Genomic DNA, 17,168 nt, shown 5'->3' on the forward strand with positions numbered 1-17,168 from the left:
GAGTTTGGATCATCAGTCTGTTTCCCAGATGAAGTCTGTTTTAACAGTAAAATATGAACATAGACAGTGTGCAAGTAGGTAAAACGTATGGCCATAAACATGAGGTACATTTTGCAGTTCAGATTGCACTAGTGCAATATCTAAAAGCTGTATGGAGCCACGGACTGAGCCACATGACATGATTTTTTTAAATACAAATATGCACACACGTCAAACAATTTGATCTGAAACATTACCTGCATTATACTAGGTAGAATTGACTCCGAAAGCTCTGCTGTTTGGAGTAACAAAATAATTTCAATTTTGCTCCAAATTCGTGAACAAAATATGTGATGTTTAGCTGTTTTAATGTCTAAAATAAATACTGATTCACAAAGACGATGACAGTTGTTTTCTAAGCAGTCATTAATTTTTATGAAAAACATTTACTGTACGTTACATTCTCACACTAGCTCTGGTTTCGTTCGTTTCTATGAAAGGAAAAATGATTTTATTCATGACATCTTCAATCATCAAAATTGTACTTCTTGTGACGATATACGCAGAACAATATAATGCTATTGCTGCGACACACTGACAATTTATCATTCTCCCCGTGTCAGAACATTCTTTGAAAAAAATAGACCGCAAAAATCATCGTTTTCGGATTTGCCAAACTAAAGATCAACACATAGACGGCTAACCTGAGGAGAAATACTACAACACAAGCAACAAATGACAACTGCTATTGAACACAACTAACAGTTAATAATTGAGGATGACTGAAAGGTAATTTTGGTGTATAGTATGGATCTTACATGAATTTGAATCAATTTAGAAAATGTATCAATGGTCGTTTTCCAACTCGCTTACCTCCACGAGTGCCATGTCGTGTACGCGCTTCCGGTTTCATCAAGGGTGGGTACAATTACAAATATTGTGATATTGTTTCATGATCTGCATTATATAGGTATTGTGTTGTTTTCTTTCAATGTATATGAGTTCAGATTCTGCTTATGAATGCGTATTTTCAAACATCTTTCGTGTCTTGTCACTTAGAAAAAACACAAGGTTGGCCATGCCCTTTCTGGTCACCTACGGCTGTCAACATTGTGAATGTTGGAAGGTTTATCGAACAAAATCAAAATAAACTTGCTAAATATGGTAATTTCTGTGCAGAGACAATAACATTTACCTATTCACACCATATAATTAATTCCAGAAAAAATAGTTGGATATATCAAAAGGATGGCACATTTTCTTTGGCATCACGATGCATGTAGACTTGTTTGTTTACCGCCATTGCCATGATCGTTCCTGTTCGTCCAATCAATGATGTAACATTGAGATTGGTTTTGTTTGTAATTATTTAAGCCGAAAGTTACCAAATTTTAGAAAATGGGAAACTTATGAGCTTTCTCTCCGTCAAAGAACTTTCAAAAAATATTTCATTATGAAGAAAATATTAGACTGGATACCACTCGACGTTGTGTGCTTGAAAGTCAACAATGGCAGTTATTTTCGAATGCGTGACAAGAAATTTGGCGATCACATTTTTAATTCATGGGCATTTCGTTTTAAGGTACATATACATATTCAAGATTATTTATTTATAAAGCTGAGAATTAGTGCATTCCATACATAATTCATACGACATGTAAATCCGACTCGTTGAATAATTATTGCAAGTTTTATTTGGAGATATCATTATTCTGCACTCCTGTTGAAAGGGTTCGACGGCAGCATTGAGAGGATTAAGCATGAGTCAGGATAAGGAAAAATAAGAATATTATCACCCATAGGTACTAAGTCTGCAGTAAATGGTGCAGACAACCTATAATAAACCCAAAGATTCAAAGCAAACTCTCATCGACAATGTCAAATTGAGCTGAAAAACACCAACCTTTGACTGCGTAATCCAAATCAACATTGGCAGCATTTAGAGAAACAACATCATCTTTTCCAAAGATAAGTTTCTCTATAAGTCGATCTCTGGATGGAATACTGCTACATCTTGAGTCTTCTATCTTGTGTGCCAGTTCTAAAACCACATTCATCTGTTGAGGAAATATTTATTCAATGGTTAGTGTGTGCTGACTTGGCAAGATCAGTGATACTGATGTATACATAATTGGGACATTTTGTTCAGGGTCAGCCTAAAAAAGGTCTTTCTTTCTTGTAATATCCCTCAAATCAAATCTCGTTTCCCTGGGCAATTATCTACATAATGTCCCTCTCTCACAAACAATTATCTTCATAACTTTCCTGTGCCCTATCTTCATAACATCCCTCTATCCCTTAGATATCGCTTTAATATTATCTCTCTGCCTGAGGATTTTCTGAGGAATAGCCCTTGACTCTGAATTATTAGTTCAGAAGATTAAAAAGACTTTCACTTGCCATCACTGAATGTGATCATAAAATATTACATTATCAACAATTTCCAACATGTAGTGCCATCACCTGATTTCGAACCTGCAACCCTTTGCTTACTAGCTTGGTGGTTTTATACACTAGGCTACAAAGGATCACTGTGGAGACTAAGACTGACTGATTGTTGGTGTGAACCATGTATTCCTCCCAAGATGGGTAGTGCGGGCAGCGCATGTGCAGGGTACAGACAGCATGTATCAAGCATGTGCAAGGCAAGACGTCGGCTGCCAGGCTGATCCCAGTGGATTTCAACAGTAAATAGCAACTACTGAGATTATATCTAGAGCTGGTTATCGTTTAAAATAATGCCATATCAATGATCGCTTCTGTCCAATTGATAATCGATCGATTGTAATCATTTGTATTGTGATTTCATTGTCAAACACCAATGTCAGCCAACTAACTTCTGGGTTGTCAACTGTGAACGCTATCAAGCTACTGACACTTGAAGTGTCATCGGATCATAAAGAAAAACAATAAACGCCTGTCTTTCTGTTTTGTGTAGTTGTTGAAGGGTGGACAAAGACATTCTCTTTATGTTGAAATAGAAAAATCTATTCAACGGCATGTTCTACAGCCAGTCTATGTAAACTTAGTCTCAGTGTATTTTGTTACACTCCACCACTTAGTCTAACAAAACCTAGTAGAAGGTCATGTCAGGTAACCTCTGAGCAAGCAATGACTGTCCAATTAAACGCGAGAAGGTTAAAAATATTTAACCAATCAGGCAACGGCTATTATTTAGGGATCGGAGGGACATTCAAAATATTCAGGTCACTGACACAGATCTCTCCACAAACAAAAATCAGCATATAACACAGTTATTTGACCTGCAGTATATACACTTTGGGGTTTCTGTTGACATGGTTACCATTAGCTAATATTTCCGCAAGATAACATACCTGAATATTGCCAAAAACACTATTTTCAGTGATTGTTTACTCATCGTTGTCATGGTTGTACGTATGACGTGTGCATCACCCGAAAGCGAGCGTACGCTAAATAGCATTAGGAATCGTTTGGGTATGAACCTTTTCGAGATAAAAAGTTCAAAAGGTATGTGCGAATGTGCACTTTCGCAATTTAAGCTGTGTTCTGATTGGTCAATCTCAAAGGTTACCTGACTTGACCTCCCATAAGGTTTTGTTAGACTCTGTAGTGGAGTGCAACGAAAAGTACTGAGGATAAGTTTACTTAGACTGGTTCCACAGCATTCATGACATCGAAACAACTCAATAATTCAGCCACCACACGTAAATCTGTCAATAACAAATATAAACATATCGCTAACCTGAAATACCTTTCAGTTTCAGAATCTGTTTGCGAAATTTGACGGATGGAACATGGTGAGTGCATGAAGTTTGTCACATGCTTGTATGCAAATACCAAAGATCAATTCAAAGAATAATCCTTTCAGTCAATTAGAAAATGGCTAAACTGTAATACTTGGGTCGGATTGTGACATATGGCTACATGATTTGATGAATGAGGTTGGAACAGTTTTGGCTCATGAATATTAATTAGTTCTCATGCAGCCTGCTCGACAGAAGAACTTGAAATAAAGTGGATGTGTTAGATAAAATGTTTGTTTTGAAAATTATTTTTTTAAAGGACAAATTATAATTTCTGTACAAATAGATTTCGTTTTCATTTTGATAGACATTTGCTGTATTTAGAAATGTAATTTTCTGAATAAAATTGATATTTTATACTTATCCTCATGCTTAATTGCATACTCTCCTCTTCCTGGCGAAGGTAGTGGAACACCTGAAATCCCTTGAAGGTCCCTTCTAAAAGAGGCGAACGTAAAATTCACACTCACCTATGTATTACCTCCCTTGCCACGTACATGGTCAGCTGACCGCCATGATACTTTACTCTCTCCTATAATTGCCCAACACGAGAATACAAGAATTCAGCTTGTCTGTGAGGGTCAGCTGGGAGGGCTTTCATCAGGAGTCAGGATAAGCATAAAATATCGATTTTATTCAGAAAATTACATATTTTTCCCTATCCTGACTCATGCTTAATTGCTTACAGAATCCGATGGAAATGGCGGTGGGTCAGACCACGGTGGATTCTGCTGTTCAAAATTACATCCAATAATTTCCCCCCTAACAGGAACTTGTAACGGTGATAATTTGGTCCTATTTTTCTCATATTCATTGTAGATTTCGGGGGGAATCACATCCTGTCGAACTTGTCTTCCATAGAAGGTTTTGTTGACTTGCACGTGATGACATCAAAAGTAACTAGCGTCCTGCTAGTTTCTGATGCAACTAAATGTCAAGATACAGATATTGAGACTAGTTGCAACCCCTCTTTATGTACAAGTATCTTCATTACGAGTACAGGGTCACAATCACTCATGCTAGTCTGTTTAAGAAGTGTGCATGGACTTTCCACCAAAATACTCCGCAGGGCGTCTGGCTTCCACCAGTCACATGATAAATCGGGTGAGTTAAGTCAGCGTCGTCAGGAAACTGTTAGTTGCTGATCAAGTGTCACAAACTGATGAATGCGAGAGACGTCCTCTGTGGCTATGTCATATAGATAATGGTTGTTAAACACCATGTTTGACTTCCAAAAGCAGCCCTCCATTGTAGTTGATAGTGAGCCAAGGCTCTGACTTCATGTGGGTTGGAGGCTCATGGAGGATCCAATCCTGCTGCTTTATATGCTCTAAGTATAACAGTTCTAATCACACTGAGACAGTGTTGCAGGATACTTTCCTGAGTGTCTCAGTAGATATAGGGATAAATAGGTGCTTGAACCATTGTCTTCTAGACTTGGTACGAGCAATGTATATTTTCAACACTTTGACTGGATATAATGATAAATCTATCGTGAGGTCCAAAGATTGAAGACAAGGCCGGTACACGGAACTGTCTATCCGGTTAACCTGGTAGTTGATTCTTTGGTATGAAATCCCATCTTAGACTCAAATGAGCTGTTTCTTCGTGACTTGTATCAAACTTTGTTCGATTAAAGTCTAGGGCATGAATTTCTGACATTCTTGCAGCTGTAGCCAGGGCAAGTAAAAATAGTTTCTTTTGAGTTAACATTTCAATTGAAGTCCGATCAAGTGGTTCATATGCATCACTTGTAAGATGTTGGAGTACACTATTTAGGTCCCATGCTGAAGCTCTAAATCTGTGTTGTTGATCTTCCAACTTGAACGAACGTAGTAAGGCAAGAAGCTCTGGAACTTCAGTCAGTTTGGTCCCTGTTCCCATGATGATGACTGAGCTGAGAGCAGCTAAGTACTTAGAAAATGTAGAACCCTTCAGACCCTTAGAATGACGTAAATAGCATAAATAATCTGCTATTTAAGGATGAGTCGCCTTGTTCGCCGAAAAATCCCCTTCTTTTCCCTTTTTTCCTGGTGTATGTCTCAAAACGTTTCCACTTGTTGTCATGAAGTGTGCGAGTGTGGATTTCTGTAAGGCAAAGGTGACTGCTTTCGCTGCTCTCGCTGAATATCCTCTGCATTTCAAACTTCTCAGAAACGTGGATATTGGAGCTATAGCCGGAAACGTTAACGCATGTCTTCCTTCTTCACCCTGTAAGTGTTGGGTTAGTTGGAATCCTTGGATAATGAGACTAAGTCCAGACCATTCATGATCCACGATGTGACTTCTGGGTCAGAAAATAGGGCTTTCTCTGGCGACAAATCACAATGTTGTCTAACTTTGTTCTTCCTAGAGTAAGACTAATTCATAGATCTCCGACGATCCTGACTCTGTGTGTCTTAAGTCCGAAGGGGAGGGTGACTGCATACGACATCTTCTATGAATAGGGGAGACTGAAGGAGACCTTCTCCGTTGACGGGTCCATCCACTAGTGCACTCACGCAAGCGTGTGACGTCACTCCATCAAGTATAACTACTCATGTGGGTGCACTCACTCGGCGCTGGTATATTCTTCTCTGTGCTTTGACCCAATGATCGGGACCTGGATCTTCTGGAGTGCGTGCGTACGTGCACCTCCTCTTCATCCTCAGATGTGAGTGCAGGTCTAGATGAATGCTCTCACTGAATCACCGTCGACATCATTGATGAGTGCATTCGTCTTTCCTCTTGAAATCGTCGCTCCATTAGATTCATCATCTGCCTTGTGAAATGTTGTATGAAAGTGCCTGCACCAAATGCATGCGGAGCGTGCATTGACAACTGTGTTGAAGAGTTGTCTACAATGCCCGAGGTTGCAGTCGACATGCGACTGATGTCTTCACTCCGTATCATCAACAGAAAAAAATTGACGTTCTTTGACTATCTCCTCCCCGAATGATTTCTTCATCAATGAGGGATGATTCTGCGATGATCTTACAGATGAAGACTTTGACTTCGATGCCTTAGTTTTCTTGGCCTGTGACGGCCCTGCCTCAACAGATAGACCAACCCTAGACACAACCTTGGAGATACAGCTGGCATCTCGCTGGAATGAATCTCAGTATCAATAATTAAATGGTTACCCGATTGTATTTCACTAGATTAGACATGGCTAATGTGAGCCAATGTTGCTTATCTCTAGCACGTCTGTGAACAGACCATAAATATAATAAGAATTCTGCTTCAGACAACTTAATGCAAAATTTAAAATGAGTATGAGCAGAACATAAAGGTTTACATGCTGGAAGATGTACATGCGGGTCAACCGCCAACAGCTGTAATCTGCACTGAAAAAACGATTTCATCAACTGAGACTAAGTCTCATTTAGAAAAGTGTTAGAAAAAGGCACAATAATCACAAATTTATATAATGATAATAAACATATACAAGCCAAAAAACGCATACAACACAAATTTAGAATAACCAAAAGAATGAAAAATTTATCCCTGTGTATGGAACCCCAGGTGCCTCCAGCTGCCCTTGTTGGGAGATAGGGAGAGCGTGAAGTATCATGGCAGTCGGCTGACCATGTGCGTGGCAAGGGAGGCAATACATAGGTGAGTGTGAATTTTACGTCCGTTTCTTTTAGAAGGGAACTTCAAGGGATTTCAGGTGTTCCACTACCTTCACCAGGAAGAGGAGAGAACACAATTAAGCATGAGTCAGGATAAGGAAAAATTTGTACTTTGCAAACTTACAAATGAAGACGCTAAAACCGATTCCCATGGAGATGACTGTACTTTGATATTTTCCTAAAGACAATATTATATTGTTTAACTTCATATTTAACTTATACTGTGGCACACAGAGTAATATGGTGGTTCTGAAATTTAATACATTGAAACTTTATTATTTTTATCATGATATATCTACTAAGACGGTTTAGTAGATTTGCGTTTCACAAATGGAAGATTTCAGTTATTCATGTATTGTCAGCGCTATAAACCTCAGAATATTCACAAATATTAACACTGAGTGCGTGTTTGAGACAGATGCTTTACTTTTGACAAAATTAATGTTTTGACGTCGGGACCTTTTTGGGAAGGGGACATCCCAATCTAAATTTATCTAGCACTGCCATTGGCTAACAGGGGAGGCATGCGTAGTACACAGCTTCCGTTTAAGAAGTAAACAAGCAATGTTTAAGAAGTGAACAAGCAATGGCGACCAGGGTCCCATTGCTCAAAGCAATCACAGTCGTTACAACAGTGTAAGTATAAGTCAAAGTATAAGAGATACGATCACCATAGCGCTATGATGGCTTTTAGTAGTGAGGCCCATATTGATAGGTAATAGAAAACATGAAAAGTGAGAATAAAACCATTATTTTCTGATTAATCGATCTGCAGTTCATTAGTAATCAACAATTGTTTATTTTGACTTGGATCAAATGATTAACCGATCCTACGATTAATCGCTCCAGCACTGATTATATCTAGAGTATGGCTTTGGTCAGGTTAAAGTTGGATGTAACATGACCTGTGGGCATTATTTAAAAGTGGAAAGGGGGGCTTCCTATCCAATAATTCCTCTGGGTCATGTTATATCCTACACTAAATCACCAGATGCTTAGTTAAATAAATAGCATTCTTAAGTAGTGAATGTAACCAAATTGAAAATAGCTGATGATAAAATGTTCTGTTCATTCATTTATTTCAGATTTACTTGAGAAAGCATAACATTTTAACACTGCTGAATCAGGCCCCCCTAAGTAATTGAAGGAATTACAGCAAATTTGAAGGAACTGCATCTCAAATGTAAACAAACGCAGCCCACTTGCAAAACAATTGCAGCCATCTCGGCAATTTAGCGGTAATAACTGAAACACATCAGCCATATCGGAAGCAATGTTGGTAATACTTGAAACACGCTCAGCCGTCTTCGGAGATTTTTCGGCTCACTTTCGTGATTTGTCGGTCGCCAGCGGAAACTCACACAGCAAAACATGGTGCCATTCGAAGAAGCACCCGTCTCGGTGAGTTTTGTTTTTAGTTCCTACTATTACATTTTTACACTTATCCATCTTTGACCACCCTTGTTTACATCTGAACCTCCAGGGGCATGACTTGTGACACTCTTCTGCAGTGACAGTCCTTTCCTAAAAAAATAAGCTATAGCTCCAATAACACCTCAATACTAAACGCATTCAACACAGGTGATCAAAGATGGATAAGTGTAAAAATGTAATAGTAGGAACTAAAAACAAAACTCACCGAGACGGGTGCTTCTTCGAACGGCGCCATGGTTTGCTGCGTGAGTTTCCGCTCGCGACCGACAAATCACGGATGTGAGCCGAAAAATCTATGATATGGCCGATGTGTTTCTGTTATTACCGCTAAATTGTCGATATGGCTGCAATTGTTTCGCGAGTGGGCTGCGTTTGATTACATTTGAGATGCAATTCCTTCAAATTTGCTGTAATTCCTTTTACTTAGGGGGGCCTGTGAATCCTCAGGAATGAAAGGTTTTTATTCACTGAAAAAGAAGTGTTTGACTCAAGTGACAGCAAGTTGGTCAAGTTCAAAATACTCATCATAAGTGTTGTCTAAACATGCAGTCAAGAGCATGCCATACTAAACCATGAATGAAACTGGGTTTAGTGCAAATAACTTTACCATGATTCAACACGTTTTAAGAAATTGAACAAAGATGACTGCTGACTGTAAGGCACATGATCAAGCTGGAATCAATTGCATCTGCCAGTTTTTTTCTACACATTTCGAAAATGTTTTGTTTGCTTTTATTAACATTACCTTTTTTGAGATGCAAATGTTTAGATAATTGTGAGATATTACTTACTAATTTACTGGATCCAGATTTATCAACCTTTAAAGAATGATTAATATTCATGATATAATTATGTTTAAGAATTAAATGTATCATAAAGTTTTAATGTAGCCAGCAGTTAATGAAGGTTTCATACAACCAGGTTCTTATCTGGATCATTGGCATGTAAAACACTCTTTGGGACCAAATGTGAACTAAATCCATGCAGAGTTTCAGGTAACATCTGACAAAACTCTGGTACATATTCATGGGTGCAGTTCAGCAAAAGCAAGAATTATCTAGAAACAAACATACCTCTGGTGAGATCGTTCTGAAGACACCTTCATATGAACATCCATTCTTAACCTGAACCTGCACTACACAGCCCTGAAATATCAAAGCATTTCAAGTCATCTGACACATGACAACAGCTAAAATGGGGAGATAAAAAGATGGTAGGTGTACGTCAGCATTACATCACCCCACTCACCTAACCCATTGTGAGTGAGCTTGGTGTAACATATCTCAAACAGAATTACAGTTGCATCATGGTGTGTTTGCATAAATAAATCACAATCATGTTTCTCATAGTCTAAAAAGATGCTATTCTGCACAAAGAAGTGTCAAGTATGCCAGCCAAAAACTGGGGCACATTAGAATTTGTAGTTGAGTTGTACAGAATGTAAAGTGAAATCAGGTATGAGATTCTCCCTTTAAGTTGTATCAAGAGACCAAAGTTGCCAGTATCCCAACAATGGTGGATACATATCATTAGTAAGCGAGACTTTAATATCTGTAATATCAAAAGGCACCAGGTAATGAAATATTGCACTGTTTCAAGATATGCTCACAGGAAATAAGCACAATTTCCATTTTTAGATGTCAAAGTTAAAGTCGCTGATATGAAAAATCAAATGTTATACAAATTTTATATGATCTAAAGGCACCAGTTCAACACAAGATAGTGAGTTCTAGATAAGCTTTTCACAAGATGGGTATTTTGCCCATGGTGTCTGTAGGTACTACTGATCTTCAATATCATCTGATACCCATCCCTTCATTAAAGCTCACATGCAATGTAAAACACAACTTTGCAGATTCTATTACCATTCGGTATGCACTTACCGAAACAATTCATCATAAATACTGTATTCAGTCCAATCATCAGCAGACAGGCAGACACATAGGTATCAATAAAACAGACACTGTTTTGCTTGTGACAGAGGCTGCTTATCACAATCAACATGTATTTTTTCCATAGACATGAATTAAATCATTTCAGTTTTCAAGCTGAGCAATTTTTAACTACGAAATTAGTATTTCTCATACTACACTTTCTTGAAAACTTGGTTTGCACATCCGCAGGTATGGGACCAGTGTATTTTTATTACTGCAGACCCACAATGCTTGTAATCATAAGAAACATCTTTTGTTCTCTAACTCAAACTGCAGTGATAATCTTTGCACACATCACTTGCTGTGTTTTTACGAATCACCTTCCCTGGTTCAGTGTGCACTTGCTATGGGCGCAGTGCAGCAGAGCTGGTGAAACCTACCCCTGCGCTGGGGGAAAAACTACTGAATCATTTCAACTCCAATTTCACTAGGTTCTTTTTAGTTGAAGTTTCCATTTTTGATAATTTGCTACTGTAAGTCCATGCCAAAATGAATCAGAATTAGCAAAGTTGTGTTTACGTTGCATGCAACCTTTAATTATGGTACTTACCACTAATGAATATATCACATGTGTAAATCTTGAGTTTCCATATACACCTTCTGGCTGAAAAGGAGAAAAGTCAAATTGACAGCCCCAAGAATGAACTGGTGTCAGATGTTTTTGAACTAACATATAGAAATATACCACATATCATATATCACATATAATGTAAGAAAATCTTGCATTGCCATCAGTCTATCTGAAAATAATTCATATCATGATCCAAAAACATACAAATAATTAGGTTATCTTGCAGATACAATGCCACCTTTCTTATTTAAATGCCACATCATTTTATCACACCTTAACATATACAATCTAATATGTCTACAGTGATGGCTGAATCCTTGGTGTTGCTTGGAGTTGTTTACACTATAAATAGTCTGAGTGGGTGACATGATTTTGCCAAAGTTTGCACCACTATGTTTCGTAATCATTTAAATGAATTTAATAAGACGCATGAAAGAAAACATCAAACAGACACTGTGACAATCAGAGAGTGAATTACCAGGACTAACTGATTGACATTTTCACTGTCATATGCTCAGAGTTATGGCTGTGCAGTGTGGAAAACAATTAGACCCCAAAAATGTTTGATAATCAATAGACCAAAATATACCAAAATGTAGTTCAGGATACTGTTAATGTTTGCAACTATGGAAAAAGATCCACCAGTTCCTGTATGTCAAGCTATATTACATCAGGGGAATTCCAGAAAGGGGCTTCACAATCTGTTCTCGTATACGGAATTCAACCCATGTCCTTGCCACTGAATGTTCCAACCAGTAGGCCACCCCACCAAACCTAATGTATCATCACAACATACAAGGTCATCGAACACTTAAACATTTTTTTTCTGCCACAAAACATCCCACATCAAAGATCCACTCACTAGTGCATATACTGAACTGCATAGATGTGGGTTCTAAAGTCCGTTTGATTCCATTTGAGACCGACGAATTGCTCACTAACACAAAATCTATAATTGCAACAAAACCAAATTTTGTACGAGAGTGTGTGTGTGTGGTGGTGGGGGCACTTGCTGGTAGAACAGTCAGGTAATCAACAAGCATGTGTTGTGAACATGGGGTCATCTCAAAAGCCTTTATCTGGTTACCACTTGAGATGCTCAATGGGAGTCAGTGTTGACACTTTCAGAAGATGCTGTTGTCCAAATCGGTGTTGCTGTCATCAGAGTCTACCCTGATGACGACTGGCTTGACAGTGGCATGGTCCAGTCTACTATGTTCCCAATAATGTCTATTTCATTCTCAACGCACTTTTGCCATGTTTCCTGCGTGATGGTGTCTATTGGCTGTTGAACAATCGTCTGTACATCCCGAAGTTTGAATGTTACATTTTACCTGCCAACATCCGATTCCATGATACCCCAAATGAGTTCTATTGGGTTTAAATAGCAATGATAGGGTGGCAATCGCAAAACTGAATGACAATGTTCTGTAAGGTACTCATCAACCTTAAAGACAGGTGTGGTTTTGTTCGGCTTTATGATGTCATACAGAACAGGTTTGGTTGCTTTTTCTGGATGCGATATTCCTTTGTTTTGCAACCATTCTATCATGTCTCCCTTCTTGCCGTTAGATGTTGGGGCCTTTGTATTAGGTACACCATGATATGGAGCATTATCCGTGACAATCAGACTTTTGGGGGGCAGTGCTGGTACCAATTGATTTTGTACCCATTCTTAGAAAACCATCCCGTTCATTTCGGTATGATAGACTCGGTTGTCTTTACATTTTGCCTTGAAGACTAGGGACCAGCCAGGTGGGATTCCCCGACTCTTGCAACCAGCATGGAGCACAATCAGTTGCTCTCCCTTGACAAGTGGTAATTTTCTGGCACAGGACTCTAGAGAGGAGCTAGCGAACCATTGTGTTCCTGTGGTATGGGAAGCATTTACCCATGTTTCGTCAAAATATACAGACTCGTAACCCTCTGTACGATCCTTTCGAATTGTGCGTAAGTACTGCTTTCTTAGTCGAACAATATCAGACCTCTCGCACAGTTCACGTCTATTTTCTGAGCCTACTTTTTTGTAACAGAAACCAAATTTATGAAGCAACTTCCATAACTGATATTTTGAAATGACCAAAGAATGATTTGTCTCCATTTGTTTTTTTCAGAATACGCAGAGAGACAAAGGTATTTTGTTTATATAGAGCCTTAATGGTGTTTCTGACCAGCTGTTGTTGAAATGAATCGACTTTCTCACATCATGTGGGTTTTGAGATGGTCCCCTCAGTTGTGTCCATGCTTGTTGAATCGGCACGGTTTTTCAAGATAGTTTTATAAACTTCCCTCCTGTCATCCCAACAGCACCTGCAGTACGTAAACGATACTCAGACACAGCATATTGAGACCTACCCCTTCCACCTTTGTTTTTTAAAAACGTTAAATACTTTGCAAATAACTGTCTTAACGTCGTGTGATAATCTCATTGTTTCAGGTACTGCAATCACGAATGTCTGGTTTGCCGAGCAAATCACACGTGTCAATTTCACACGTGCACCTTGCCCACCTGGTTGTTCTACCAGCAAGAGGCCCCCCTTGTACAAAATAACGAAAGGTGACAAGTAAATGATGATTGTTTGTTAAACAACTTTTTTATTCGGTTGTCCCAAATTATGAGACACATCATCAGAGTTGGTCTGTCGATTTCATGTGGCTGTGCAAAATTTGGTTTTGTTGCAATTATTAGATTCTGTGTTAGTGAGCAGTTCATCGGTCTCAAAAGGAATCATATGGACTGTAGGTGTCATACATCAAGAACCTATTTCTGTTCAGTTCACACACATTTCTCTCATACCTCAGCAAATAAACAAAACTTGACAAAAGTACCAAAGGACATCACATTTGGGATCACACTTTCTCAGTAAAGTACAGATTCTAGTTCAATCCTGGACTAAGAGAGTCACAGTCAGGTACCCAACTGCTAAGAGTGAACTGACTCAGAAAGTAGTCAAATGAAACATGTTATATATGGGGTCACACTTTCTCAGTGAAAAACAGATTCTGGTATTCAGATAGCTGATTACTGGCAACAGGGTGTCTGACCGATTGCGTGGGTTTGAGTACTAGATTATCTCGAGTAAATGGCAGCCCCATACCATAGTCCCTCTACCAAATGTGTACAGTCCTTTTACTTTTACTGCATCTTCTTATTTTCTTATGTTTTCTTCATCTTTCAGATTAAGAACACCTGTGTATAGTCTTAGTTATGTCTCAAAATCTCGACACTATATTTGAATAGACTTTGTAATCAAACATAGATTGATGAATACAATGGTACCAATACATTTTCACAAAGCAAAACAACACAAGAAGACAAATTCATCAACATCCCCAGAAATAAACTCTCAAAACACTGCAACAATGTCCTCTAAAACCGAAACAAAAGCTCTGCGATAGAAAACTATTCGTTTGAAATGGCAACGTAAGTCACATATCAAATACAACAGCACCCGAGAATGGTTGCTGAATGTACGCAATGGCAGCCATAGCATCGAAAAACAGCAGTCATGGTATCCAAAAAATGGCATAAATATCACTAAAGATGGTGGTGAGGGAAGACGTACAGGCTTGGATCAATGACGTTTTTGTCACTATGAGTCTATTCTTGAAAATTTTATATCTGGATGCAGTGCATCAAGCCCCAATCGTACAGCCATCCCTTGCCATAAGGGGGGTCTGGGGGTCCACGGATGACCCCTGTGTTATTTTTTAGACATCCGCGTTATAGTACCTATTACATAATGTTTCACAAGGTCCAAGTAAAATTGTATTTTCCAAGGACATAACAAAATTGCTATTTCGAGTATTGTGCTAAGTCAAAACTATATCGTTTTGTTGAATGTGAAAATAAACAAACTTTGAAAATGAAAACTTACGTATGTATGGGAAACTTGCAATAAAAAGTCACTAGACATGATAATTCAATTGTTGTTACTGTTATGCTACCTGTTATTCAACTAAGCCAGAAATAGCGATCACATGTGCATAGTTGTTTTGGTTCAATGTACCAGTGATTCACGTAAAATTAATGATCCTATAATATTACATCAAAGAATTTCTATTCTGTTATCAGAATATTTTATATATTAAGCAGTTATTGTAACAGATATCTTATATATTGCTTTTGGGTTAGTATATAATGCATGTTTTCTGCAAACATATTTAACATAACTATGAACACATGCAGTTGCCTGTCTGGATACATTTTACGTAGGGGATAGTTTGATAAGTCACTGTTGACTTCCCACAGTAATTGCAACTTTGATTGTAAAAAAACAAAATGTTGACCATTTAATTGTTAAAAAGGACTACAATGAGTCAATAACACGGGTCAGGGAATCCATGGAATACTAGGCTGTAATCTGTTTGTGGTTGCTAAGAATAATGTGAAATTGGTGCTATCACGGTGGGCGTGAAAAACAGACCCTCACAAATGTGGTAAGCGGAGGTTGTACGCGTATGGAATGAGGTAATGCCATTCTTTCATGATGTCTCCGATGTGTCTGTCAACAGTTTTAATGAATAACAATGAGGTTTGAATTTAATCAAACAAAATTTGTTTTCTGACACCATACATTCTCGGATGACTGTGTTTAATTGTGATGTGTTGCATCTCAGCCAACATTTTAAGTACTTGTCATAACTCAACTGATGACGTGTTTTGTCTTTCAAAAGTTACTACTACGATGTTGGTATGATTATTATTCAGAAAACCCTGCATGTATTAAGCATCTGAAATACAATGCATATGTACGATAAACGCTCTCAGTTGCCATCCGCACTGAATTTAACTAGTGTACGTTAACTAGACTAGAGTCCAACAGCAGATTTGTTAAGCTATTTTTGATTTCATGAATGGGTGTGATCGCAGTTCAACGTTTTCATGGGAGCCATCGCCTAACCTTTAGTTTAACCGAATCCGTGGTATCGTGAAGTGCGTTATTGCGAGGGATGACTGTATTAAGCTTCAAACCTATGTATTAAATAATACTTTTCATTGTCAGACTTGCCATTTTGCACAATTTGGTCCCTCATTCCACCAAATAGGTTTTGTATTTTGTTGATGACAATGTGTGGTGCCACTGTATCTTTTCAGTTTTGCAAATAAGTATTAATAGCATCACATTAAATGTTAATATATTTTGGTGATTTAAACGTTAATCACTATTTGTAAATTGCACATCAAAAAGTCATTTGACCTTAACTATAAAGTGAATGAGTACAAACTCAATCCACTGATTAGGGCAGGGATTTCTGTGTAAAGTCCACAGGAGGCAACATCTTGAGACTGAACCCATGGGCCAAAATTGGTACTTCAAATTTTATTGTTAAGAGTAAAGTTCCTGTTAAAAGGAACGTCTTGAGGGTCTCAAGCAAGCTCTGGTCCACTATACACAAATAGACAATCTCAATCCATATGACTCTAAGGCAGTCACAATAAAATATGATATCATTGTAGACAAATTCCAAAGAAAAGAATAAAGTATGTAAACATTTCATCAAAAGCAGGGTTTAAGTTCAGGTTTGTGACAGTTAATCATTGTTTATAGTTCAGGTGATCTGAATTATTCCGTTTATATCAAAGTTCATTCCATTGTACAGTCCATTTGAGTCAGAAACGGACCGATGAATTGCAAATTTTATCACTGAACAAAATTGCCACATAAATATAAATAGTACATGTTTATCATTTACTATTACCTAACAGCATTCTTACATTTGAACATTTTCCGGGCTCCATAAAAAAAGTTGCTTAAGATCATTGAAAACCCAAAAGTTGCTGCCGTGGCGGGTTGAAACCACAGGAACATTTTCAGGCATTTCCTGAAAATATAATGTTAAAGTGCGC

General features: G+C 38.1%; 1 protein-coding gene across 2 annotated transcripts in view; it reads right to left on the reverse strand.

Moving 5' to 3' along the window:
* LOC137296459 (ataxin-2-like protein) overlaps positions 1–17,168 on the reverse strand; it is a 104,542-nt gene that overhangs the window by 76,701 nt on the left and 10,673 nt on the right. For both annotated transcript variants that reach the window (XM_067828252.1, XM_067828257.1), the window contains exons 3-5: positions 11,297–11,350; positions 9,886–9,957; positions 1,883–2,036 (exon numbers count right to left, since the gene is read on the reverse strand). In XM_067828252.1, coding sequence (XP_067684353.1) covers positions 1,883–2,036; positions 9,886–9,957; positions 11,297–11,350 — 280 coding nt within the window. The remainder of the gene's footprint in view (positions 1–1,882; positions 2,037–9,885; positions 9,958–11,296; positions 11,351–17,168) is intronic.

Source organism: Haliotis asinina, chromosome 1 (assembly GCF_037392515.1).
Source record: "Haliotis asinina isolate JCU_RB_2024 chromosome 1, JCU_Hal_asi_v2, whole genome shotgun sequence".
Classification (NCBI taxonomy): domain Eukaryota; kingdom Metazoa; phylum Mollusca; class Gastropoda; order Lepetellida; family Haliotidae; genus Haliotis; species Haliotis asinina.